Source organism: Nycticebus coucang, chromosome 8 (assembly GCF_027406575.1).
Source record: "Nycticebus coucang isolate mNycCou1 chromosome 8, mNycCou1.pri, whole genome shotgun sequence".
Taxonomy (NCBI): Eukaryota; Metazoa; Chordata; class Mammalia; order Primates; family Lorisidae; genus Nycticebus; species Nycticebus coucang.
In genome coordinates, this window is record NC_069787.1 from 2,531,665 (window position 1) to 2,559,170 (window position 27,506).

General features: G+C 50.1%; 1 protein-coding gene across 4 annotated transcripts in view; it reads left to right on the forward strand.

Moving 5' to 3' along the window:
* The window catches only part of EEFSEC (eukaryotic elongation factor, selenocysteine-tRNA specific), a 300,214-nt gene that overhangs the window by 229,723 nt on the left and 42,985 nt on the right, over positions 1 to 27,506 (forward strand). For 3 of the 4 annotated variants that reach the window (XM_053599610.1, XM_053599608.1, XM_053599609.1), the window contains 2 exons: positions 3,210 to 3,866; positions 24,426 to 24,582. In XM_053599610.1, coding sequence (XP_053455585.1) covers positions 3,210 to 3,866; positions 24,426 to 24,582 — 814 coding nt within the window. The remainder of the gene's footprint in view (positions 1 to 3,209; positions 3,867 to 24,425; positions 24,583 to 27,506) is intronic. The other variant, XM_053599611.1, reaches the window with a different exon arrangement.

Genomic DNA, 27,506 nt, shown 5'->3' on the forward strand with positions numbered 1-27,506 from the left:
GCCCTAGCAAGTCTGGAACCTCAGCTTGGTGCTTTGCCACAAGGGACATCTGTCTTCCAGAATGCGATGCAGCCGTCGTCTTCGTGGGGGGGCTGTGCAGGGCACTGAGGATGCAGTAGAGCACAGTCCCTGTCTTAGAATTGAGCAGGGAAGAGATACAAATTTGTAGGCAGAAATTAAGAGATCTGACAGTACCACATGTTGGAAAAAGTATCAGTGGGTGTATCTGAGGCCCTGTTGATGGAAGTTTATGTATCTAGCCAAGTCCAAGACTCACCCACCCTGCAACCCAGCAAATTCTACTCCAGGGGTGATTCCCTTGAGAACCCCTTGCAGAGCTGGTAGAATTCTTATAAGAAATTCATTGCAGGATTTTCTAGCAAAGAACTAGAAATGCCCCAGTACATGTTAACAGGAACCTGCGCCGTGCTAAATATGAGTGATTTAATTAATAGACGATGTTGGCAACAGGCAAGCTGCAGGTGCATGCAGTGAGTGCGTGGAGTTTTAGTGCTGTAACCAGCACGATGCTCCTTTCATATAGTGCAAAGACTTACACAACAACGTGGATTATTGAGTAGGCATGTGTACTGTGTCTGTAGTGAACCTCTATACAGTCACGCACTGTGTCTGTAAAAAGAAAGGGAATGCTGCACGCCAAATTCTAGGGAGCATCTACTTCCGGCCCAGGGCAGACGGCGTTAGGTGGGAAGGAGCACACAAAGAGACACAAGTGATTGGTAATGCTCTAGTTCTCAGGGTGGGTGGCAGACTCCTGGGCGTTCCTTATGTTGTAGTTTGAGTCAGTCAGTACACAGAGGCAGGGATTGCCCGTAATGCAGTGTGACCACATAGGAAGTCAGCTTCAAAGCAGCCATCTCTGTCTGGAGCAGTCAGGGAACACTTCCAAGAGGTGCTGCAGGATCTGGGCTTAGGGATGAAGCTGGGGAATGAATCCCAGGGAGGAGGATTCTCCCTGGGATTCATGGGCACAGCACACAGACATTCAGAAGCACAGTATGTGCAAGGAGTCAGTCAAGTATTTGTTGGCGGTGGCTGAAAGGGCTGGTGAGAGTGTGGGGCAGGAAGGGCAGTGGCATTGGTTGTGTGGCGAGGGGCTTCCCAGGGGGCTAGACCCTGTAGCTAGTCTTCTCAGCACAGTACCTGGGGGGTAGGAGAGGGGGTGCCAGGAGGTCCCCATACATTAGCAGGGAGTCTCCATGGAATTTCTCTTGACCAAAGGATCTTCCCCTGCTCACAGCAGCTACAACCAAAGGTTTAAAATTCATGCAGTGGAAGATCAGAGCCCATGAAAGTTGGTGACAAAGAATTGTATCATCAAATAGGCATCTTAGAAAGCTTCACCGGAGAGGGGACGGGCAAGGGGCTTGCTGAGCTGCTATAGGCATCTGGCAGGAAAGATCTGAGACTCAGCCCTACCTCCCTGGCAGATGATGCTAGGTGTGAGATAATATTCTCCAGTTACCCTAAGTTACATTCCTGAAAATCTTATTTTCCCATTGCCTTTACAGACCATTTCAGAGATGTTTTATGTTTCTTTTTGATTGATCTTGGCTGTGGCATTTGACACTGGGCTTCTCACTTTCTCTGCCCCCTGACCTCTTGGTTAGGTAGTTAATGATCTTTAAACAAACACTTGAGTATTATGGCTCTCCAGGAAAGGTCTTGGGCTCATGGGCCATTAGCACAACACTCTCCCTTTATCCTTGGAGAGAGTGTTCTGCATGGGGCACTTGCAACCTAAATGCCAAATTCTCTTTAGTTTAACAATTTTGGATGACAGGTTTTCTGAAATGTTATGTATTTCTCTACTTCATTAAATAGAAATCTGTGAACATAGTTTCATCTCATCTCAGAAACAGTGAGTCATACTAGGGATGTTCATTCATTTCGTGGTGTCTTATCAGAGACCTTTTTCTGCGTCTGTTCCTGATTTACAAACTGTGGATGCAGAAATGTGCCGGGTATAGCAGTCAGTGTGATCTCTTAGGAACAGATAAGGTCAGGTTACTCCTTTGCCTAAACTACTCCAGTGACTTCCGGGCCTTGCAGAATTCTGTGGGGCCAAGCCTTGACCCCCCTCCCCTGCTGCAGCCCTCCTGTCTCTTTGTTTTTCAGGTTTTCTGGGCTTTTTCTCACTCAGGCCGTGTACTTACTGGGTCTCCCATTTAGAATGTTTTTTCTGTGGGTCACACAACTGGCTGTCAGCTCAGACATCCTCTGTGAGAGACCTAACTACCCATCTGAGAAACAGACCCTCACCCTACCCCAGGCCTTCTCTGTCACATCACCCTACATATCATTAAGGAGTTAAATTACATATATTTGCACACCTATAATTTTATATATTGATTTTATTTATATTGATATAAATTGAGTTAATACCAGTATAGAATATTACATAGAACTTTTCCATATATGTAATTTTGTTTTTTCTAGATATTAAGCTCTTTGCAGACAGAGCTCAAGCTATTCCTTCCCCTAGTAAGGTGCCTGACATACAATAGGCTCTCTGGGAATGTGTGTCCAATGAATGAAGAGAGACCCTGCTCTGAGTTACTTCCAGGCCAGCTGGCAGGCAGTGCAGTACAGCAGACTGTATGTGATTAGGAGGGGCTGGGGCTCCACCAAGAAGGCAAGGACAGGTCCTGCACACTGGATTTGGGCAGACTCCAGAGCAGCAGTGTTTGACCTGGGCTTGAGGGCCAATGGGCATAGCTTGGCAGGCTGAGGAACTGGGAAGTCCATTCTTAGGGCCTGGTGGTGGTGGTGTTGGGGGGGGGTGCAGAGAAGCCTACACCGAGGGCTAGAAACTACCAGAATGGTTGATGAAAAGGGAGATGCCTGGGAGAAGCCTGGGTAGAATGGGGTCAAAGGGAATAAGGTGGTCCAGGATTTGGCTGCTATGACCACTTTGCTTCTTCTAAAAGAGAGGCGAGGCTTAGGGAGTGAAGCTGTCCCTGCCCTGCTTAGCGGCCCTGGGCCTTGTGTTTTCAGGATGGCGCCTCCTCTATCCAAGGAGAATCTAACTAGGCCCTAGGTCTCCTCTTGGCTGGTGCCGAGCCAATTGTCAGGTGGGTGTTCGTTAGTGAGCACCAGGACAGGGGTTTCTATAGCTGGGTCCCATTCTTCCCCATCCCCCAGCCTCAAGGCTCACTGGCTTCACGCTCTCTCTCATTTCCCCTCAGGTGGTGAAGAAGGTGAAGTCCATGCAGATGTTCCATATGCCCGTCACCACAGCCCTGCAGGGAGACCGGCTGGGCATCTGTGTTACCCAGTTTGACCCCAAGCTGCTGGAGCGTGGGCTGGTGTGTTCCCCTGAGTCCTTGCACACTGTCCATGCGGCCCTTATCTCCGTGGAAAAGATTACATATTTCCGGGGTCCCCTGCAGACCAAGGCCAAGTTCCACATCACAGTGGGCCACGAGACAGTCATGGGCCGGCTGATGTTCTTCAGCCCTGCCCCTGACAGCTTTGATCATGAGCCTGTACTGGACTCCTTTGACTTCTCTCGAGAATACCTCTTCCAGGAGCAGTACCTGTGCAAGGATTTGGCACCAGCCATGACAGACAGTGCCACGGCTGACAAGAAGGTGGGCCAGGCCACAGAGGGCGGTTGCCCTCGGCAGCAGTGGGCCCTGGTGGAGTTTGAGAAGCCTGTTACCTGCCCTCGACTGTGCCTGGTGATCGGCTCCAGGCTGGATGCAGACATCCATGCCAACACGTGCCGGCTGGCCTTCCATGGCACCCTGCTCCATGGGCTGGAGGATAAGAACTATGCCGAGAGCGTCCTGCCCATGCTGAAGGTGTACAAGCTGAAGCACAAGCACGGCCTTGTGGAGCGGGTGAGCATGACCCCACCAGCCTGCCCTCCTCCTTCTCAGGTGCCTTCTCAGGCTCGGCATAGTCTGGCATCTGTCATAAGAACCAGAAAGGCCCATGGAGACCTTCTAGTCCCAACCTCTGTAGTTTTTAGAGGCCCAGAGTAGTTGGGTGGCCTAAGTTCTCTCTGCCATCCAGTCATAGATCTGGGGCCCGTACAGGCTGGGGAGGACGCCACCTCGGCTGCCCTGATCCTACTTACTTATGTGGTAGAGGTGGCCCTTGTAGTTCCAAGCAGGCTGGCCTCTGTGGCCAGTGGCATACAGCAGCATTCAGCGATGTCCCCCCTGACCAGGCCCTACTCTCCTGCACTTCACTGCGCCTCCATCAGGCGGAGTGGCTGCTGTGTCCACCCCAAGCTGCTTATGTCCAAAGGGAAACACTGCCCATCAGAATAGGCTGGTCCAGGTCTGTCCTCACCTGTGGGCTGAGAGGGAAGGGAGAATGATGACAGAGGTGCCAGAGAGCAAGATGTGGGAAAGTACAAGAAGGTGACAGAGTGGAGGTCCAGCTACACGTAGGATGCCTGAAGTTCATTGTCACTAGCTGTAAGTCTTAGGTGTGTAGACCAGTCAGACCCATCATCAAGGTGGACAGAACGTGGTAGTACATCCTGAAGTCCTGGAATCTTAGAATCGCCTCCTCCCACCAGCTGTCCATGTAGCTGTGAGTAGCAATTCATGCCTATTAGGGCCTCAAATAAGGGATGGGCAGATATCTAAACCTCTCTGTCCTTGGTGGCTTTCCTGGGATTTGACTGGGCTTCAGCTGCCTCAGAGCACAGAATGCTGGTGACCCCACTGGCAGGGGTCAAGAGGATACACGGGTCTCAGACTCTTAGCCGAGGTCTGTCTTGAGGCTTTCAGCAAGCACCACAGTGCCCCACGGACCCCAGTAACAGTCACCTCCCAGGCTCAGTGCAGGCACCAGTCCAATGTCTGGCCCACACAGAGTGGGTGCTCAGAGGAAGGCATTCAGGGTATCACACGAGGTTGGATTTTCCTCACACAGCTTCCCCTCCCAGATTCCCTCCCTTTTTTCGGATCCCTGGGACTGGGACTCTGCTCTGGATACCCTTCCCCTCCCTCTTCCTCGTTTTGGAGATTCCTCCTGGGTGCAGTTCTGTCCCCCTTCCCTACCCTTTTCCAGACCCCAGACTCAGCTTCTTTAGCTCTGATAAGGCCACGGGGCTCTGTCAGCCTTAGTCCAGCCCCAAGATGCTGATTGAAGGTGAAGGTGATAAAGTACATTTTACTCATTTGTCTTGCTTGATTTATTAGCAGTATTATGGCATATAATTATTCCATAATGTCTACCATTCCAAAATGTCTACCAAAGAATGGTGTCCCATTTGGTGTGGCCCCTGGCCTCATGCTTCCACTCACTCCGTCAATGGCAGTGCAGTCATGCCTTTAAGAACTGGGAGGGGCTTCTGTGAGAAGCAAGAAAAATGCTGCCAAAATGCCCATGAGAGCGATGGGAATGCCTACGAGGCACAATGACCCAGGTCCTGCCACTAATGTGGTGCATCCCTGGGGCCACCAGTCTTTTCCTGCTCAATCTTGGGGGGCTGGAAGTGGAGGCACAAAAGCTGTTGACTTGCAGTCCGCAGAATCTGATGCAAATCCAACGCAGACAACCCTGAGCAGATGCAGGCTTCCTCCAACCAGGAGCAGCTGCGTGGGGACTTTGCATTTGTGACGAAGGGTCTTAGGAGCCTGGGCTTTAGTGGGCAAGAGAGGCTTCCTAAGGCTCCTATGAGGGAGTAAAGGGAGTAGGTGCCTACTGGGACCAAATCCCCTGCTCTCAGCCCCCCACAGGAGCAAGCTGACCAGGCGCCTCCCCTCAAGCTGTGGCTGTAGGTCAGGGCCTGGCTGTAGGCTGAGCTGGGGGCAGGGACAAGCCTATCTCTTGCTCCCACCTCCCTTCACCACCCGCACTGTTGATTGAGCATCTGTTGTGTGCCCTTATGCGCCGCATGCATTATTTTCAATCCTTACAATAACCCTGAGGAGGAGGTAGTAATTTTTGCTAAGTACTTTTTTTCTCCAATTAAATCTATCATTTATTTTCCCCTAGAATTATATATAAATATTTGGGGAAAGTAGTATAATACACATGGTAATAAAAAAAATTCAAATAAGACAAAAATTGCTTATTGAAAGCAACTTTTCTTCCTACTCTTAAACCCAGGCCACCAGACCCCCTCCCGAAAGGCAGCCACTCTGGAAACCAGCCCAAGAGATGTGAAGTGACTTGCCCAAGGTCACAGGTGATAAAGTCAGAGTTTGAACCCAGGTCTGTCTGGCCTCTGAGTCGTTACTGTTCCACTGGATCCCTACCTAGGGTGTGGGAGATGGGTTCCCTCGAAAGCTGGAGTCTCCTTGGTGGGAGACTTTCCTTCCTATGGTAAGGCTGAACTTGGGAATCACACAGACTAGGCTCAAATGCTCTCCACGTCATGTGACATCTGTCTGCCTTGGGCAGCCATTTAATGTCAATTTATTCATTCATTCAAAGGGCACACAGTGTTGACCTAAAAGAGTTCTTTTGAAAGAGCCATCATGGCATATGGCTTCATACATAAGCGTAAACTCCTGCAAGAAGGTAATGTTCCTAGTGTGGCTCACGGGTGACAGTCTAGGCTGATTCCAGGGCAGCCTACTTGCTTTGAGTAGGTCCCAGATCACCCAGAAGAGATTTTCAGATTATCTTGGTTGGCCAGGGTCTCGGCCATGTGGCAGACTGGGTTGTGCTTGCATCCTCACCACTGCTAGTGTGAAAACTGGGGCAGACAGTGAGACTTCCCTGCACCTGGGTCTCCTTTCCTCAGAAGTGGGAATTTTTGCAGTGCTACATCAGGGGCCAAATGAACGTGAAATGAGGGATTGTATGTAAGTTTCTGTTTCCTATTGTGTGTTTATTGGTTTTATTATTAATTTTTTAGCTCTTCCAGCCAAAATAATGAATCTGGAGCTTAGGTGTACTTTTTTCCCTGGGCCTCCATTAGGCACAGGAGCCAGTCCCCTGATCCCTTTCAGGGGTCACCCAGAGCTGGTGGAGGTGGGAGTGCTGAGTCAGGTGTGTCACAGGTGTGCTTGTCCAGGTTTAGGGCAGAGGAATACCTTGTGTCCATCTGCCTTGGCTATACTTGGCTGTCTCCAGAAATTTCCTGGGTACGTCACAGCTACTACTCAGCTTCCTGGACATGCTTCTACAAAGAAGTTACTGGGTGGTCAGGGCATGTTAAAGAGGTTCAATCTGGTTTCCTAGGCCGGATTGCCACTACCATGGCCAGCCAGATTCCTGCCGTGTCTCTGTGTGTGGGACAAACTCAGTGTGCCTGCCCTGCAGGCTTAGTCAGCCTCTGGGATGCATAGCCTCTGGGCCTCTGAGGAACGTGCTGAATGAACACGTTCTCCCTAGTGGGCCCTAGAGCACATAGACCTTCTGAACTCCTGACCTGGGAAAGTCATCATTCATTCATATATTCAGATGTTTACTGAGCACCTGCATTTGTACAGGCACTGGGATTATAAGATGGACAAAGTTCCTGTCCTCACAGTAGAGGTTGACAGTGACCAGTAAACACTTTCAGGTGGTAAAAAGGTCTAGAAAAAAAATAACAAAGGGATGTAGGAGGGCAGAAGATGGTGCTTGGTGTGTAGTAAATTTTAAATTCTGGGTTCCCACTTGCTCTTTGTGCCCCAGCTCACATTGTGTGGTGTCACAGACACTAGTAAGGTATGCTAGTCAGATACATTAGTCAAGTACCCTAGTCAAGTAACCTCATCAGATACGCTAGTCAAATACCCTAGTCCAGCGATTCTCAGCCTGTGGGTTGTGACCCCTTTGTAACAATGAAAATACTTCACGGCATTAGGAAGGTTGAGAACGACTGCCATGATCAGATACATGAGTCAGGTACCCTAGTCAGATATGCTAGTCGGATATGCTAGTCAGATACCTTAATCAGATACTCTAGTAAAGTACTGTAGTCAGGTACCCTTGTCAGATACTCTACTCAGGTACCCTAGTCAGATATGCTAGTCAAGTACCCTAGTCAGATAACCTAGTCAGATACCTTAATCAGATAATGCTAGTCAAGTACTATAGTCAGGTACCCTAGTCAGATACGCTAGTCAAGTACCATAGTCAGGTACCCTAGTCAGATACACTAGTCAGGTAGTCTAGTCAGATACGCTGGTCAGGTAACCTAGTCAGATACCTTAATCACATACACTAGTCCAGTACTCTAGTCGGGTACTTTAGAAGATGTGGCTTAAGGCATCAGGATTATGTAGAGCAGTGGTTCTCAATCTGCGGGTCATGACCCCTTTGTAACAATGAAAATACATCCTATATGTCAGATATTTATATTACAATTCATAACAGTAGCAAAATTATAGTTATGAAGTAGCAACGAAAATAATTTATGATTGGGGGTCACCACAACATGAGGAACTGTATTAAAGGGTTACGGCATTAGGAAGGTTGAGAACCACTCATTATAGAGCAAGCGATGCCCCATGGGCCAAACCTGGGCAGCTATTCTTGCCCTAAATCTAATAGCTTGTTTTCTTTGGAAACTTTTTTCAGCTGCTGTGATCAAACACAATTTAATTAACTTAACATTGGTAAATGGCTTTCTTGCTTGGCTAATAAATGAGCCATTTGGAAACTTACTTTGGTTGAAGCCTCCATCTCATTTTTTATTTTTTTGTGTCTTCTGTGATGAGATATACTGCTTTAAATTTTCTAATTTCTCTGGCTATTGTTTTTCTGTGAATTGGGAATATTATGATGCCAATGTATGTTGTATTCTGTTAGCACAACTAATAACTAACACAGTGCTCTGCCCTATAATTCGATAAAATACTTAATCCACACCCCACTGAGCCTTAAGTGTGGCATTTTTCTTGTTTTGACAAGAAAATACATTATAAGTATGCACTGATAATATAAAGAAATAAAATGTGGTTGGCAGTCTGCTGAGAGTCACGGCCATGTTGCTTCTGTACATGGTTTGTCAAGCGCCTTCTGTGGTCTCTGGTCTCAGCTCCTCAACTCTGCCACTGTGGCACAGAAAGTGGCCACGGACAACACTAAGTGGGTGTGACTGTTGCAAAAAACCTTTTCTTAAAGAATATTGAAATTTGAATTTATGCAGTTTTCACATATCATAAAATAATTCTTTTTTTGATGTTTTCAACCCATTCAAAAATGTAAAAAATCATGCTTGGCTCACAGGCCATACAAAAACATAGCCATCTGGCTATAGTTTGTTAACCCCTGATCTAATGGTTAATAGGGCTCTTGAAATAAAGTGAGCATCCTGTAGGGAAAATTCTGATAATTATTTACCGCTACAAGTATTAAGCAGTCCTTAGGAACTGGGTCATGGGAGAGGAGGTGCTTGGATTAGTAGACAGCTACAGTGTACTCACCTGCGGGAGAGGAGGGACAGGGAGGGGAGGAGATCTCCTTTGCAGAAGGGGACTAGAGTATGTGGTGGTGAGAGAAATAGTCTCCTGTTTTGAAAATATAGAAATATATGTAAGATTTTGAATACAGAGAAAGGGAAACTATGAATAGACTAAAACTATAATAGAATTTCCACGTTGTTAAAGGAAAAGCTGCAAGGAAATCTAGTTAAACCAGCAAAAATAAGGAAAACAAGAACAATGTTAATAAATAATAATGAAACAGAAGAAAAAATTAAGTATCAGTCCTTACATTAAATATGAATGGCAGTTCTCCTATTTAAAATGCAGAGACTGAAAATAATTTTTTTTAAATACAGAGACTGATACCCTGTTTCCCCGAAAATAATGTGCTCCCAAAGATGCGCTAGGTCTTATTTTCAGGGGACGTCATATCTTTCCTGTAAGTAGGTCTTATTTTTGGAGGATGTCTTATTTTCGGGGAAACAGGGTAGATGGGACTAAAATGCAGAACTGTTGCTGTTGATTTTATGCTTTTGAAACTGTTATGCTGTTTGTAGGAACTACACTTAAAATGATAAGTAAAGATTAAGAATAAAAAGATAGACAAAAAGATGTCAGATAACTGTACACACAAAATATGAGTAGTAATTTTAAATTTGGACAAGGTAGAATTTAAGAGTAAAATTATTAATACTAAATAAGGTAAAGCATGTAATGAGAAAAAGCTCAGTTATAAGCTTATATGCACCAAACATGTGAAAACAAAACCTATTAAAAATCAAAGGACAAATTGATTAAAAAATGGAATTGTAATTATAGTGGGGGTGCTTTAGAATCCGTATTTTAGAATCATAGAAAACAGATGAGGACAAAGAGGCAGAATACAATCAGTAAGCTTGATTTTTAGTTAGATACCTAAAAATATCTATCTAGCTATCTATGTAAAACCCTCTCCCCAGTCCAAGCTCCTCCTCTCCCATGACCCAATTCCTAAGGACTGCTGACAGAGTTAAATACTTTTAGCTGTGGATGATTATTAGAATTTTCCTTGCAGGATGTTTGTTTCATTTCAAGAGCCCTATTTACCATTTAGATTGGGGCTGGCAAACTAGCAAAACATCCTCAAATAGAGAATACACATTTGATATGTCTACGGGACATATACTTAGACTACGTATTCAGCAAGCAGATATTCAAAAATATTTGTGGAACATCTGCTATGTGCTGTTTCAGGGGCTGGGGTACAACAGTAGATATGAATGACAGAATCCTGCCCTCCTGGAACTTAGACTGTGGTTGTACTTATGGCCCTGGGAAAAACCCTAATAAATTTAAAGAGTAAAAATCTCAGACTATTAAAGTTAGTAACTAGATTTATAGCTAGATAGATATGTAGTAGCTATAGAGAGGAAGTATGTGTGTGTTAATTTCTTCTTTCATATTTTCTCTGCTAGGAAATTAATGAGCAGTAAATTGCTCTTCATTTGGTTAAGGCTTTTTCTCATACTATCATGTGATGTTGAAGCCTTTGGTAATAATTTTTTTATCTTTTTCAGTTTTCTCCAATCCTTTGGTTACATGACAGAAAGCCTTAGATTCATTCTAAGATGTCTTTAACACTTACTTCTCTGTTACATGCTAACCTGCCTTTAACAAATGGAGAACAGAGCCGAGATTCAGAGCCTTAGTATCAAGAGAGGCAGTATGTAACTAGGGTTCAGTTCTTTGGTTTTCCATCATATTTACTTTTCCTATTAACTTCCTCCATTTATGGTTAGGACCTCTTGTTTTCTCTTTGGGGTACCATGTAAAGTTTTCTTTTTAGGCATATGTAAAGGAAAATATTAGGTAAATAGTAGTTCAGCTATGCAAAGACCTGGCTGAAATGATGAGGGTGGAGGGTGTGTAAGCTGAGGCTAAGGCTAGAACCACTGGGTCTTGTCCCCAGGAGGTCACTTGCATCTTAGCCACATGCAGATTCAGACCAGATGCTCACCTTAGTGAGCTAAAGGCCAAGGCTTATGGGGAACAGGGTCTTTCTAGTGAAGGATAGACAACGTGCCGGTAAGAGAGGGACAGACAAAGGGCTCTCAGGGCTAGGAGCAAAGAATCCTGCCAAGGTAGGAGGAAGGAGGCTGGCCAGGGACAAGCACAAAGAGGTGGGGCATAAGGGGGCTGGAGGAAGGGCATTCCAGGTCCAGGAACAGCTTGGGGTAAAACACAGAGGCCCAGCAGTGGGCCACTTGGGAGAAAGGCCTTCAGTTCAGGAAAGCCAGCAGCTGGATGGCAGGGGCAGGAACTTGAAGAGGTAGGTGCACAGGACCAGCATCACCCCAGGCCCAGGGGGAAGTGATGAAGTTTGGGAGTGTGTGTTGCAGGGGTGCTGGTGCAATTGTGCTAGAGAAATCCTTGGAGCTGGGCTGGCCAGACCAGTCTAGAGAGTAGACTCGGCCTCTGTCACCTACCCTTTGCATTCCCCAATCTCACCCCAAGGCCCTGGGCACCTGGACTGTCTATGGGGCCCCAGAATTGAATAGTCTGGCAGTCATTTGCTCTTGGAGCCATACCTCTCCATTTATAACAGTCACACCTTCCTCAGATTATGTGACTGTGAAAGAGGCGAGGGCTTAGTGGCTGGGACAGTAAGTGCTGTGCAGTGCCTGCTGGTTCCATGGCACACCTGTAGCTGTCACCATGCCCCTGGGCTCCCCCACCTCTCCTGGGCACCTGCCTTCTGACCAGGTCTCACCACAGGCCCTCTTCCCTGGCAGCCTGTGCCGCTCCACCCAAGTCATTTGCTGCAATGCAGAGGTGAACCTGCCAGCTCTTACTCAGAGTCTCTTTTCAGCTCACATTACCATAGGATAACTCACACCTTAACACGCTACGTGCTGTCCTGCCGCCAACTATGAAGCAGGGTCCTGGGGCAGAGTGAGCACCTTCCTTGAGGTATGTTCCAGAGGAGAGCAGCATCTGTGGGCCGAAGTCCCAGGAGAGCCCAAGAGCATAGCTTTAGAGGCAGCCTGCCAAAGCAGGCATGCTGGACTACCCAGGAAGTTTCTTCCCAGAAGTTACCTTACAACCTCATGGGATGGGATAAGGGAGAAGAGGGATCCATGTAACATGCTGAGTGCTCTGCCTGGCATAGAATGCCCTGGTTAAACAGTGGCCATCATCATGACTGTTGGGTTTCTCCTCATGGAAACACAGATGCCTTGATTCCCAGCTTGGGTGGTGGCAAAGCTGCCCCCACCTAGGAGAGATCAGGCCCAGGCCAGGAGTGCCAGACATCCCAGGTCTGGTACTCACTGACACCGGTCAGGGAAGGCCTTAGGGCTTGCCCGCAGGAGCCAACAGCATCAGCCCAACCAGACGCAATCAGCACTGCTGGCTTTGATGTCTGAAGTGGCACTGGCTCCTGGCTCTGCCCGGCTCCACTGCTGACAGCTTGCTAAACATGGGCACCAGGGAAAATGCCAGCCTCAGGGTAGTGTGACAGGCTCAGTGTGCTGTAGGCGGAACAGCCGCAGAAGCTCCAGCCCCTGCAGGAAGCTTTGGTGGTCTAGATAGCCACTCAGCTTCTTCTTCTGGGCCCCAATTCCCTAGGTCCCTGCCAGCAGGTTGAAGGCTAATTTGGCTTCCAGGCCACTTGAAAAAAACAGAGGTTGAGGAGGACCATGGCTGCCCTAGTATTCTGGCCCAGCCTAGACCCTGGGTCTCTCTCCTGGCCTCCAGGGTCAGAGATTGGAGCTCAGAGTTTCACTGGGCTGCTGGCTTCTTGCTCACCTCCTTTTGAAATTGCTTCTTTTTTTGTTTATGGGAACAGGGTCAAGGCAGCTTGATATGGTGGAAAGAGACAACTCTAGAGACCTTTGAACTGAGTCAGGCACAGGCTCAGCATGGCTGTGGACAAGTCACTCTCCCCTGAGAACCTGCAACCTCAGTAAGAGGCACTGTCATGGGAAGTTGATGAGACACATGTGCACAGGACCCAGCACAGGCCTGGTGTGCTAGGAGTGCTCAGTACAATGCTAGTCTTCTTCCTCTGTGAAAATGCAGCTGCCTTTGCTCTACTTTGGTACCTCTTATCAGCCCCTGATGGGTGCTTTGCCCTCTGTTGGTACCTGGATGGTGGCTGGCCCATGGGAGAAGAGACAGAGAGAGGGAGGCTCAGTAAGGTGGAGAGGCCTGCTTCTCTAGGCCCTGCCATGCCTGAGAGCTCACAGCGGGTAGGTGGGCAGTGAAGGGCAGATTTGTCCCTGGCAGGGGTCACCTTCTCACTCCTTCTCTCGGCCTCCGGGTTCTGGGCCTCTGGAATTTGATCGATGAAATGGGATGAATTAAAGTCTCATTTCCTTTCCTGGGGAATTATAATGAGTTTGATCATTGCTCATAGACTCTCATACCAGAAGTCTCATCTCATCCTCACAGAAGCCATGGGAGTTGGATGTTTGTCTTGCTTTTACAAAATGATAGTGAGATTCAGAGAAGTGACCTTTCTTGCCCAGGCCCCACAGTGGCTGGGCGGAGGAGCTGGCCCACCCCCGGGCCACTCCAGAGCCTCAGCTCTTCCCACCATACCAGGCCATAGCCCTGCACCGAGGAGCAGGCATTGTTTATGATTAAACATTTCTGACGATACTAGAACAACACCATCATTCTGGGATTCTTCCAGAATCCCCAGGGGCTTCAAGTGATCTGGAAGAGTTACTACGTCACTTGCATTGGGCTCATTCTTGGTCCAGGCAGCCTGTGAGTTTTTTCTTTGTGGATACCTTCCTCACGGGATGAAACGATTTTGTTGGGAGGTGAGTGCTGTGGACAGCACCCAGCATGTGGTCAGTACAGAGGATGCTCCCCAGCCTTCCTGCCTTGCTCCAGGAGATTGGGCAGCTGTAGCTTGTGGTTCTGGGTACATGGGATGATCTCCTGACACAAATAGTGCCTCCAGTCTCCATTCAGCTTCTCTCACAGCCTGACATAATGCATTGAGAGTCTTTCTTTGGGGTGGAGGGTCATTCTGCTATCAAGTCTCAGGTATTCTCATCAACATCATCACCCCTGACCCTAACACTAGCCTTTTTCAGAGGAAGAAATGAGGTTCAGGGAAGTTTCTTGCCCAGGGTCAGAAACACAGACATTCTGAGCCTTTTCTCCTGCACACATGGTCTTCCTCGCTGCAGACCCAGAGCCCAGCTCAGAGCTCCATTTCACAATGGGTTGCATGCCTTCTTTGGTGTCACTGCTCCAATTTGAATTAGAATAGTCACTTCACAACTTGGGCGATTCCCAAGCCTCATCATAGGAGCCGAGCCCTGAAAGAGAGAGACACACATGTAATGACATAATTACGTGCATTGGCAGCCAAGTCCTCACTCAAAGGCCATGGACAATGGGGACTTGCCTGGCATGTAAGCCAGAGCCTGGGCCATGTGCAGCCAGGGGCTGCTTTTTGAGAGCTCGGTCCCTCCTCTGACTGAAGGCTAATAAATGAAGCAAATTATTCAGGCAAACAGTGCAAATCCCCACTTAGAGCCATTGTAACTGTGCTGGCCTGGCTTCAGCATTGTTCCCGAGGAGCAAGGCATCTGAGCAAATCCCACATGCATTGCCTTTGGCTTGACGTCACAATGATTGATTTCAAAATGAAAACCCTCCAACTGTTCTCTGAAGGCTTTTCCTTGTTGGATGTGCTGGTGTCTGATCTCTCCTTTAACTGGAAGAGTCTCTAATTTGAAGAGAAGCCTAGCCATCTCACACACACATACATACACACACACACATACTCTTAGCAGTGGGTAGGACAGCAAAGCCAGGAGCTGTGCTGCCCAGTCCTCCCCTTCTGACACCCAGGACAGGTGGTGCACCCTGGTCTTCCTGCAGCTCTCAGGGATGTAAGCCCACGGCTTCTGATGGGGAAGGCTTCTCCCTGTCTAACCAGACTTCTGAGTGATTGCAGTTTCCCCACAGCAGGTGTTTCCTGAGTCACTCTACACGTATCCCAGTAACTTCTAAGGGTGCAGAAATGCTCTAAGGCCAGCTCCCGCCTTCTAGGGCTCTCCTCCTGCGCCCCCTCCCCACGTCCAGCTAGGGGGCTTGTGCAGACAGGGACTGCTGGCCTAGGAGAGAAGCACCAGCCCAACACAACCGTCTGCCCAGGGGTACTGTCAGCAGCTATGGGTATGGCTGGTGAGGCAGGGGGCACAGACTCTGCATCTGCCACCCCTGTGGACCTGAGCGTGGCATGGCTGGGGGAGCCCTGTAGGAGGGAAAAGGGTCTGCCCAGGAAGGAGCAAGCAGAGGCCAGGCCAACAGCAGCTCCCTGTCCCCCTACTCAGACCTGCAGCAGCTCTGTTTCCATTCTGTGAATGGGAACGCTAATGCCTGTGAAGGCTAAGCTGCTTGCTGGAGTCGCTAAAGCACCCAGACCTGGCTCCAGAGCCCAGGCCCTAATTCATATGCAGGTAGGAGACTCTTTCCTCTGTGCCCCCCACGTTAGGTAACAGTGATCAAATCTGTTCTTAGCTTTCACTTCCAGCTGAGCCCCCAACTTTTTTTTTGCTTTCTTTTTCCCAGAATGTCTCACAAAATAGCCAAATATGCCTCCATAAAGAAAGTAAAATAATGCTAGTTCTATGAATTATTCTTCTCATGAGAATCCATAAACTGCCACCAAGAAACAGAGTGAGTGAAGCTTGTTGAGAAGACCCCCAACTCTCAACCCTTCCTCTCTTCCTTCCATTTAGCCTTTCTCTCCTTCTCATCTCCACAGTGCCTCATCTAATATTGTCAATAGGTTCTTAGAAACTGCAACTGTAAGCTAAATGACATATAATGAACCCAATTTTTTTTCTTATCAATCTTATAATGAAACAACTTTGAAGAAAACAACATTATTCTTAAATGAGGTTTATACTTAAATGAGGTTAAGCGAGGCCTTACGGTACTGGAAATTGAGTATTTAGAATTCATAGGAAGGGTACCTGCCCATTGGCCCTCTAACTGCAGATGGGGAGCACTCAGCCTCCCCTCTACTGTAGAGAGGAGACTGTGGTGACCTTGGAGAGTCAGAGGTCTGCCTTGCTGTCCTCTCACACAAAAGGCTGACCCAGAGCAGCCCACAAGCTGCACAGCAGTGCAGTCCCTCAGGGCGGCAAGGCCTGCCTGGGCTGGAGTCGTTTCCTGTGACAGCAGCATGCTCTAGGCCCCACTGCAATTCCTGCATCCTTGTGGCTAGCCTCTGCCCTACTGCTCTCCCTGGCTCTTTCCCTCTAGAGAGCCTGTGGGGGGTGGGGGGGCAGTCCCTGAACTTTGGAATCATTTCTTCTAGTGAGCTGAGGTTTTGGGAATGAGGACTGGCAGGGATGAGGCTGCCCAGTGCCCCTGGGCCACACTTCCAGGCCCATTTATGTCCAGCCAGCCACAACCTAGCTCTGGGGAGCCCAAAAGACACACTAGGCTAGTTCATGGCCATAACACCTCCGCCAGCCCTAGGTTCTCTTGCAGGGCAGACAGAGCCAGGGCTCTGCAGGGGACTCCAAGCAGCAGGGACAGGATGGCCTCAGCCTCTGGAGCCAGAGAGCCCTGCATTAAAGTGGAGGGTCACCACACTTTCGCGGCTGAGTGGCTATGGGCAAGTCACTTACCTTTCCTGGCAAGGCTTTTCTAAAGATTACATAACAATGTGTGTGTGGGGGTGCCTTACCCACAGCATGGGTGAGGATACTCTTTCATCTGTAGATGGGAAGCAGTGTTCCGAGGGTCTGGAGAGCTTAGAGGGAGACGGGTTTGCCTGCTGGCTTCCCTCTGTGGCCCCAGGCCACCTTCCCCAGGTGGCCATGCCCCTAAGGACAGCCTCCTCTATGGGGCTGACACAGATGCAAAGATCCACTTAGCTGCCGTAAAATGACAGTGCAGGCCTGTTAGCAGACGGGAAGACGCCATCCTTCCCAGACCACACAGTGTTCCTGGCAGTGTTCTGAAATTCATACCCCCACCCTTACTGTACCTATACCCACAAAAGGAACTAAAGACACGAAAGTCCAAGAAGTCCATGGGAGGGGACTCTCCACCCACTTGGTGCTATTATGTTTTCTGGCCAAGCCATAGAATGAGAACAGGAGTTGGCAGAGACTCTCTCTTTGACTTTGAAGTCCTTTCTAAGCTGCCACTCTGGCCATAGAGGGACTATAAGGCCAGGCGGCAAGAGGGAGCCCCTCAGCCCCCTCAAAAGGTCAACAAAAGCCTGCTGACTCCTCACCTCATCCCATATGCTTAAAACAATATTGTCGTTGTGTAGGTCAGTGAACTGAGCACCACACATGGCAGCAGGGCCACAGGGCCCGGCCTCATGCCATCCCCTGGGTCAGAAGAGAATGCAAACAAGGCTGGGGGCCTCAGCTCCCCTGGGCCCGGGCCTTTGTTTATGTAGCACTTAAACTAACTTTGGGGTCATCTCTGTCTGGCATGAAAGCGCTGAAGCTTTTTGAAGTTCCCCTGAAGTTAATAAAATTAGTCTGCACTCATTGCAAGACGCTGGCTTGGGGAAAGATGGATCCTTTGCTGTCTTTGTGGCATGTAGCTTTTTTAAGTTAATATTTTATAACCAAACGAAAGATGGGGGTGGAAGAGAAGATACTGTAAAAAGTCTTCTGAAAAGCCTTTTTGCTAATAGATGCCTCTTGCCCCAGGGTCTGATGACCCTGCAGCCTGGTGGTGGGCAGCCGGCCTGCTGTGTTTCAGCATGAGGTACAACCCGCCTTTGGGGCCTGGGTTGATCTGACAGTTTGTGAACCATGAAGATTGAAAGAACCAGGCCCAGAGCAGGCTGTTAGCTCATTCTCACATGAATTGTGCCCCCCAGGGACATGTCCATGTGGGTGGCTCATTTTATCCACAGTCTCTCCCACTCCATATCACATGTGGGAGTGGCAGGATTAGCCTCATCACCTCTGATACAGGTATGTTTAGCGGGACCTGTGGTGGGCCAGGGCTGTGTGAGTTGTGGTGTGAGGACAGAATTACTTTTCTCCAAGAACCCCCAGTCGATGTGGGAGACAAGCAGGTCAGCTGTCAGGGTAAGACAGAGTGTCAGCTTTCAGACCAGGAGGGGCTTGGCCTCTGTCCTGGAGGAAGGGGAGAGGAAGTACCTGAAGGCATGGCCAAGCAAGCCTGGCAGGACCCAAGGGTCCCAAGGTGGACAGTGCTGGGACAAAAATTATAGGCCAAGAGAAGACCACAGGGAGCGAGGCGTGATGGGGGGGCATGAGGAAATGGGGTGACAGGCATGTTTAATAGCTTGATTGTGGCGATGGCTTCACAGTATATCTAAATTTGTAAAGTAAATGTGAAGTAAATGAAGTATATCTAAACTTCATTTACTTTACATGTGGATGTATAACTTAGGAGGCTAATGCAGAAGGATTACTTGAGCCCAGGAGTTTGACATTGCTGTGAGTTATGATGATGCCACTGTGCTCCAGCAACAGAGTAAGACTATCTGAAAAAAGAGAAGAAGGTATGCTCTCATTCAGTACTTACTTACATATCCCAGGAGTAAGCAGCAAGTGCCTGTGTAGTGTGCAGGGAATGCACCTGGGAGGAAGGGGAGGCTTTTCTGCTTCCCTGGAGCCTATGTCCCGGCTGGGAGCAACAAACAGGAAAAGAGGTGATGATGTACATTGCAGAGGCAAAACACAAGATACAGGGCAGAGGCTGATCACAGGGAGGAAGGAGCCCGGGGCTGCAGGTTACAGTGCAGGCACAGCAGCTGCTGAGAGGTGGGTACAGGACAAGGGCAGAGTGCTACCTGTCATCTTTCACTAGGACAGGTGATTTTCACAGCTGCGTGCCTGCCACATGGTAGGCTCTCATTAAATGTTTGTGGGAAGAAAGGAAGAACACTGATGTCAGCTTGTTAAGAACTTTGCTCTGCTAAGAACACCTGTTGCTATTACCTGTTTGGTCCTGGAGGTGAGTTTTATAAGATGTTTCTCTAGGTAGATCGTAAACCCTTAGTCAAAAGATTATGCCTCTTTTTTTTGAGACAGAGTCTCACTACTACCCCTCAGTAGAGTGTGGTGGTGTCACAGCTCACAGCAACCTCAAACCCTTGGGCTCAAGTGATTCTCTTGCCTCAGCCTCCCTAGTAGCTGGGACTACAGGTACCCACCACAAGGCCTGGCTTTTTTGTTCTTTTTGTTGTTGTTTAGCAGGCCGGGGCTGAATTGGAACCCAGCAGCCCCGGTGCATGTGGCCGGTACCCTAATCACTGAGCTATGGCCGCCAAGCCCAGGACTATGCCTTTTTCATTTCTTGGCCACTATGATACTGGAGGGCAAGTCTCAGCCAGATCTGACCAGGACCTAGCAAAGGCCTGGGGCCCACTCCTCCAGCCCCCGAGGGCAGCCCTGGGGCCTGGCTGCTTCTCCAGCCTGGAGTCAGCTACTAGGCCTGTTCTACGGGTAATCGTGGCCCATTTAAACCTCATCTCTAAGCCTCAGCTCATATCTCTATAAAATAGGATGAAAACCTCTGTAGAAGGGCTCCATGCAGCCCACTAATACCTGGTCAGCATGGGCTGAGGGGTGAGGTGCACTGTCTGTACTGACAGCAGGTGGTTAGCTCTAGACAGAGGGTGTCTGAATAGGCACCTTCAGTAGAATGTCCATTCCAGAACCATCCGGTACCTCCTGCGCCAGGCTGGACTGCAGAGTGTGGATAGGTATGGACACTGACCTCTCAGAACCCAGCCAGCCTAGGGGCCATACTCCTGTGGGGGTGTGTGCCATTCTGGTAAATAGGGGGCCTGGGGTCCAGCAAAGCCTAGGAAGGTGGCAAGGGTCACCCTGCACAATTTGGGTTTGGGGACATCTGCTTGCCCTGACTCTCTGTGGTTTTCCTGGGCAGATAGGGGGACCAGCTCCATTCAGGTTATTTAGCTGCACACTGGACATTCAGGGGGTAGGAGGCAGGGTTTCCACAGTCGGGTGGTCCTGGGCAGAGGGCATGTTCCTCTGGTGCTGGGTCCTGAAGGACGAGGAGGAGCTCATGTGTGGGAATGAGACCTGTGGACTGCGAAGGGCTGTGCAAGTGAAAATTATTATTCTTATCATTGTCTGCATCCGATTCATCAGTCACCAGGGAGAAGAGGAATGCAAGTAGCTTTTGTCTGGTACTATGAATCAAATAGAATGGGATATGTTTTTCCAAAAGGTTTTTAGGGTAAAAGAGACAGTTTCTGCATTTCAAAACAATCCATCTGGGGCCCTTGGCGAAATCTCGACGCCTTAAGTAGAAATGAGAGGTCTCTGAGGCTCTCTGGGGGTTCTCAGGGGTCTCTGCCTCAGGCAGGGTGAGCACTAAGAGGGTCTCCGAGAGCTCCCGGGCCGTCTATCCTGCGGCTTTGAGGGCCAGCTGAGGTGGCACTGAATTTCTCCTGGGCCCTGCTCTGAAGCAGCTGTGACTCTCAGGCAGCTGTAACCCTGGCAGCCCTGTGGGGTCATCTGGTAGAAGCAGACCCCCACACAGAGCTGTAGCACCTTCTTGTCAGGGACCTGCCAGCCACCTCCCAGCCCTGACACACAAGGTGGACTGATGGGAGGTGGCAGTGAACAAAGAGCTCTGTGCCCTTGTTTTGTTTCAAGTGCATTTCTTTTCCTGGTTACATGCTATCGTGGCACATGATGACCAGCTTCTTTGTACAGTGGTAATGGAATTTTCCTTTCACAAGAGATGTATGGAGGTTTTGAAAAGAGTTAGTTTAAAAATCCAGGTCACATATACTTATGTCAAGGACCAGGAAGGTAGCGCAGAGGTCCTGAGGTTAGGAGAAGTGCCACTCTGGGTCACCAGGAGCCAGCCAGCTTTCCAGGTGGATGGCAGTGTATGGGCTTGGCCCTGAGACCCTCCACCCTGACTCTGGCTCTGCCTTTCCTGTGAACCCTTCCCCCTTGGGCCTGGGTCTGGCACCCCTCAGATACACGGTTCCTCCTACGAGACATTGGCCTATCCCATCCTAGTGGGTTGACTGCCATCAGCCCTCTCTTCTGGAGACTGAGCTGCATGTGTGTCCCGGCCACTGGCTCTGGGTGGTAGATCACAGCTGCTGCTAGGGGACATGTCCTAGCTTACAGTGCCAGGAAGGAGGCAGGCAGGCTCTCGTCTTCACCACCTCCTCCAGCGGGCCCTCGACTCTCTTGCTTCTGCTCCTGCCTCTCTGACTCATTGCCCAGAGGAAGCCAGGGCAGTTTTTTAAACTACAGATCAAATCATGTCACTGTCCTACAAAAGGCCCTCCACAGCTTCACTGGGCCTGCAGGGAGAATCTGAGGCCCTGAACAGGTCTACCTCCATGGAGGCTCCCTGTACGGCTTCCCCCCACCTTGTCCCCCATGCCTCTCTTGGTCCCCACACCTTGGTACCCCCTCGGGCCCTGGAGCACACTGTCACAGTGCTGGAAAGCAGTCTCCTGGCCCCTTACCAGCTCACTGCTGCCTCAGGGCAAGCTTCTGTGGCAGGAGTGACTCTCTGCTCCTGCAGTGTTACCCTTAGGTCATAGCACCTTCTGCTTGATCACAGTCTGGGGTTAGAGACAGGCTTGCACGTGGGAGCCCTGGGAGCATGAGCTCCCAACTCTTCCTACCTGCTATCTCTGATACTGACTTAACACCAGGCCTGCCCCAAGGGTTTGACTTCCTCTCTCCCATTGTAATTTTCACACTGCTTGCTGAAGCAGCGGAGGCACAGAGACTTTAGCCACCTTGCCCAGGATCGTGCAGCTAGTAGGTTCAGAGCCAGACTGCCTGAACCTCCTGCCCCGTTTCTCCTGGGGTAAATGTTTGCCAGATGGATTAATGAATCCATGATTGAACAACAGAGGTAACTCAAACCCAACCCCTGCCCTGAGAAATTCCTAGTGACTAGACAATTGAATAAGAAATAAAAGTAGGTGTGTAGAAGTGGTACAGGGCAGGCTGTTCCAGGAAAGAGCTGGTAGCCCACATGGTTTAAGTTCTGGAGGAAGTATTGGAGTTTGTTGGAAGAGAAGGTGTTCGGGGTGGGCACGACATGTGAAAGCCAAAGTAGACAGCTGTGCAGAGGCGTCAGTGTTAGCCCTCTGGGGTGACCATGTGAGAACCAGAGAAAGCTTCCATGGGGCTGATGTGGGTGTTGCAAATTTTGCCCATGGACTGGAAACAGCGGAAGAAAACTGTCCTCTCTGTAGAGAAGATATTAGGAGGGGATGATGGAAGGTCCGCCTAGTATGTGAAAGGCACTTCACTTCTTGGTTTGTTTTTACATTTTTTATGTTACTAATTTATTTTTGAATAGGCGATGCATTCATGTATTTTAGAAGTGTAAAGGTAGGGGAGGTGTGCAGTGAAAGTCCCTTGGATACCTGCTTGCTTCCCTGGAGGCTTCTGTGTCTCCTGCAGCCCTCCATGTTATCTACCTGCCGTCCCGTTTGTACTCCACGGCAGCACACCTTGCACCTTGCTCTGTACCCTGCTCAGCATGGGAGCTCTCTTCCTGTCCACAGCACTGCTGTGCTTCTGTGTCACACTGCAGTAGCTGGAGGCTGTGCTCACTCTGTTGAGCTTGGGCTGCACTTCTAGGTCGTTCCCAGGTTGCTGGCTGCTATAAACACTGCTGCAGTGAGTGCCCTTACAGAGTCGTCTCCACATGGCAAGCACATCTGTAGGATACAGTCCTAGAAGTACAAATGATGGGTCGGAAGGTCTGTGTACTTGTCATTTCTATAGCAGTTGCCAGATTGTGGAGCACTTCCCACTGTGGGGCCTGAGTTTGGTGTTGGAGGCAGGATCTGCAGAGCTGGATGGTGAGGAGAGGAGTCAGGCAGGGCAGGGTGGCCCTCGCCTGCTGCCCTTTCCAAAGGCAGGATGGGCCAGAGCTGCCAGAGGCTCAGAGGGAAGGGAGTCACAATCCTGCTGGCTTTTTCTTTTTTTTTTTTTTTTTTTGTAGAGACGGAGTCTCACTGTACCACCCTCGGGTAGAGTGCCGTGGCGTCACACGGCTCACAGCAACCTCTAACTCTTGGGCTCACGCGATTCTCTTGCCTCAGTCTCCCAAGCAGCTGGGACTACAGGCACCCGCCACAACGCCCGGCTATTTTTTTGTTGCAGTTTGGCCGGGGCTGGGTTTGAACCCGCCACCCTCAGCATATGGGGCCGGCGCCCTACTCACTGAGCCACAGGCGCCACCCCCTGCTGGCTTTTTCATGCACACGTGTCCCTCCTCTCAGCCTGAGCACCCTTAAAGAGACAGCGGAGCTGCCAAGTACCCGGTAGAAGACATGAACTCTACAGCAAGGGCCTGGGCGAGCCAGCAGGGGCCGGGGAGTGGGGAGGAGGAACTCTGTTCCTGAGGGAGGGCATTGTGGAGGAGGGATAGGGGCTGTGGAAGAAAAGTACGCCAGGCCAACGTGTGGGCCAGGACAAGCAGGTGCAGGTAGTAGGGCAGGAGGGGAAACCAAAGCAAAGGCCCATTCTAGGCAGCCTGGAATGCAGGCTGGGGAGTCGGCATCATCTTCTTGGCCTGATGGTGCTGTGAAAGCCTTCAAGGATGATAGAACTGTAGCTGTCCAGCCAGTACCCCCAGGGCAGGCTGGGGCGTGTCGGTGCAGGAGGGTATGGCTGCAGCAGGGAGTTTGAATTTGAAGCCACCTCTTCCCCATGTGCTATGACCTTGGGTGGGTGACAGAACCATGCTGTGTCTCCATTTCCGCATGTGTGAAGTAGAGCTCACAGAGCTGCTGTGGGAGCTGAGAGGTTGATCTGGGGACAGTGCTGTCAGCATGCCTATGAGGGCCCTTCTTTACACTGGTGGTGGACAGCCAAACTTCTGCCCTGCTTTCGTACATTTCATTATCTGTAAGATGGACTCATTGCCCTGCTCCCCTCAGGGTTCCTGAAGGGTGTGACTTGGGCCACTGCCCCTAGGAGAGCTGCAAGCCAGGCTCCCTGCGGGCTGGGCTCCCTGCGGGCTGGGCTCCCTGCCACGCTCTTCAGTGTGCACCACTAACCTGCTCTCTCCACGGCTGGGTGTGTGGGACAGGCGATGGATGACTACAGCGTGATCGGCCGCTCCTTGTTCAAAAAGGAGACCAACATCCAGCTCTTCGTGGGGCTCAAGGTACACCTGTCTACTGGGGAGCTGGGGGTCATTGACAGCGCCTTCGGCCAGAGTGGCAAGTTCAAGATCCACATCCCTGGTGAGTGCAATCGTTTCCTCCTGCTTGAGGGGCATTGTGCGGGGCACAGATTGATAGCAGAGAGATGCCTGCAATGGGCTGGGATGGTGCTAGGCAGTGCTCCTTGGCTCAGTTCCTACTCTGCCTTTGCTGCTGTGCAGGGCGACGGAGCCCACAGTCAGCATTGCCTCTGTCTGGGAGGCCAGGGTGGGTCCTGGGGAGAGTCTGAGCATGGAGTTGAGGCCTGATATGAGCAAAGTCAAGGTTTGAGTTCTCACTTTACCATTTACCATGGAGGGGGGCTTGGACCTGTCCCTAAGCTTCTCTATGAAGGGGGTACCAAGATTGATCTTATAGGGAGGTTTGTGTGGAGAGATGGGGTTTCCCAGCTTGTGAGTCCCTGCCTCTCACACCCAGCAGAGACTGAGTTGCCCAGCTGCTGGGCTGTGAGGTGTATACTTGCTGTTGGAAAGACAGCCTTTGGACTTCCTTAGGGTGGCCTCTCTAGCCATTTGTGCCTTTGTTCAACCTGTACTTTATTGAGGTCTCCTGTGGAGCAGGTATCACACTCGGTGGTGGGGACATGGAGCTTACGGTCATGGAGGGGACAGAATATACTAAATAAATACCTATCAGCTGCTGTCTAGGAAGACAAAACAGGGACACAGATGAGGACTGATTTGAAGACAGTGATCAGAGAAGGCCTCCCTGTGGACAGAACAGTTGAGTAGAGGCCTGACCACAGGGAGGGAGGGACCCTGCAGATAACTTGGGGAAGAACATTCCAAGGTAGAAGGGAAGAGAGAACAGAAGCCCTGGGATGACAGTGACCTTAGGGTGTGTTGGTGGCCACTCATTGGGCAGGAGTTTGCTGAATGGGGATGGGGGAGGGACTAGGGTTGTGTGCTTACAAATGTGCCATGATCCACTATCTGTTTTTTTGTTTTTAAAGAGACAGGAGTCTTGCTGTATTGCCTAGGCTAGCCTCCAAGTCCTGCTTTTAACTGATGTCCCCTCTCAGCCTCCCAAATAGCTAGGACTGCAGCACACACCAGCACACCTAGCTCCCACTGGCTTTTATCCCCCAAGCTTGTATTAGGAAAATCCTCAAACATACAGTGAAGTTGAAGAATGTTACAGGGAGTACTCATTGCCCACCCCTATTTTACATTGACATGCAGCTGTCCTCTGCATAGCTCCAGAATTCAGGGTTCATTCTGGGAGGGTAGAAAGCCAGGGGAGTCTTTGTTCAGGGGAGCAATGTGATGCTGGTTCATGGCTTCTGAGATGAAACCTAAAGATAGGATGGGGCCTAGCTCTGCTGGGGAATAGGAGCCTGGCTACTTGGTCCCTCAGTAGGTTGGGGAGCCACCGTGCCCTCTCCTGACAGCCTCAGGGACCACATTTGCCCTCTCAGCAGTGATCACAGAAGCCTTGCTTCTCAGTGCACCTGTCTCTTCCCTTGTTCACCTTTGCCCCCAGGTCCCCATCAAGCTCTGAAATCCTGCCCCACCTTCACCACTGCTCTTTCAAGGCTCCAGGTCCTCACTTCAACCAAACTGGAGCCCTCATGGATGCCCAGAGTCTGATGCCCGCAGTGCTCCCCTTTGAGCTCCAGGAACATGTAGGAGGCATGAGTGGGTAGGCCAGCCCCAGACCTCAGTCTCTGAGGGCCTCGTGCTACACCTGCCCAGGCTGGTGTGAGCTTTCTGGACTCTGGGGTTCCTTCAGGGGGGCTGAGGGCCTCTCAGAGAGGGAGCCCCTCCCCCCAGCACTCACCCTCCCCTAACAGGTCTGGGCCTCCTGGTCTAGGCAGAGGGAAGGAGGTCATTGCCTGTCCCCTTCTTTAGGGGTTGACAGGATCAAGCTGACCTCTCCTCAGCTCCCTTCCTCTAGCCCAGAGCAAACTCGGAGCAGACCAGAACCCAGAGGAGTCTTGTTGGGGCCCCACGCTGGGCGCTGGGTGGGAGCAGAGGGAGGAGGGCTGTAATGGCGCTGCTCAGTCGACTGAAGTTCACATTCCTTCATCAGGTCAGCGCTGCCTTTTTAGTCTGCCTGCTTCCTGTTTGTGGCTTTTAAGCTTTTTATTAAATATCCGTGGTCAGATTCCTTCATACCACCCACTACCTTCCATCCCTTCCACCCCTACTCCCTCCTGATTCCTCCCTTCTAACCTTTTTTAAGTACATTAATTATGAAAGAATCTCCAGGAAGCCAGAGCCATCCAGTGCCAGGTGAAGGGAAAGAGTATGTCACTAGCTGCAGCCTGGGAGCGCCAGGGTGAGAGGCAGTGTAAGCCCCTCAGAGCAGGGGGCAGCTCCGGATGAGGCTGGGCCCAGTGCCCTCATGGGCCTCCCTGCTGACTCTGCCAGGCAGCTGGGGCTGGGAAAGGCAACTGAAGAGTCCTCGGAGTTCCTCCTATTGGCCTCGTATCCTGAGGCCAGCAGGGCCATGCAGATGCTGAAGAGGCCAGGGGGCAGGGGCTCTGGTGACCTGGAGAGCTGCTAACCGCATCTGCTGGTTCTTGCTGTATAGGAATGCAGGGCAGAGGTCTCATTTTATCTAATTTAATTTTTATGTAAAACCTCCTAATTGACAACTAGGCCTGTCTGAACTAAACAAAACATGCCCCTAGTGACTTGGAACTCTTGTTTGAATTTTAGGAAGGACATTTGGTCCTCAGGTTCACAAGTCAAAGCTGAGCTGTAGGATGCAAACAGAATATTTGTTTTATGGAGTCATAGACTCTGGCCTCAGGGACCCAGGTCCTGACAGTGGAGCTCTTGCTTTTCCAAACATACCCTTGGAAATCAGTGGATATGTCAGGAAGATGTACCCTGATGCCCATGGAGCCTTCCCAGAAAGTCTTGGAGGTCCTTGAGGTTGGAAAGTCCTGCATTTTCCGAACTGCTCCCTTCAAAGACATTGGTGTTTGCAAAGGCCTG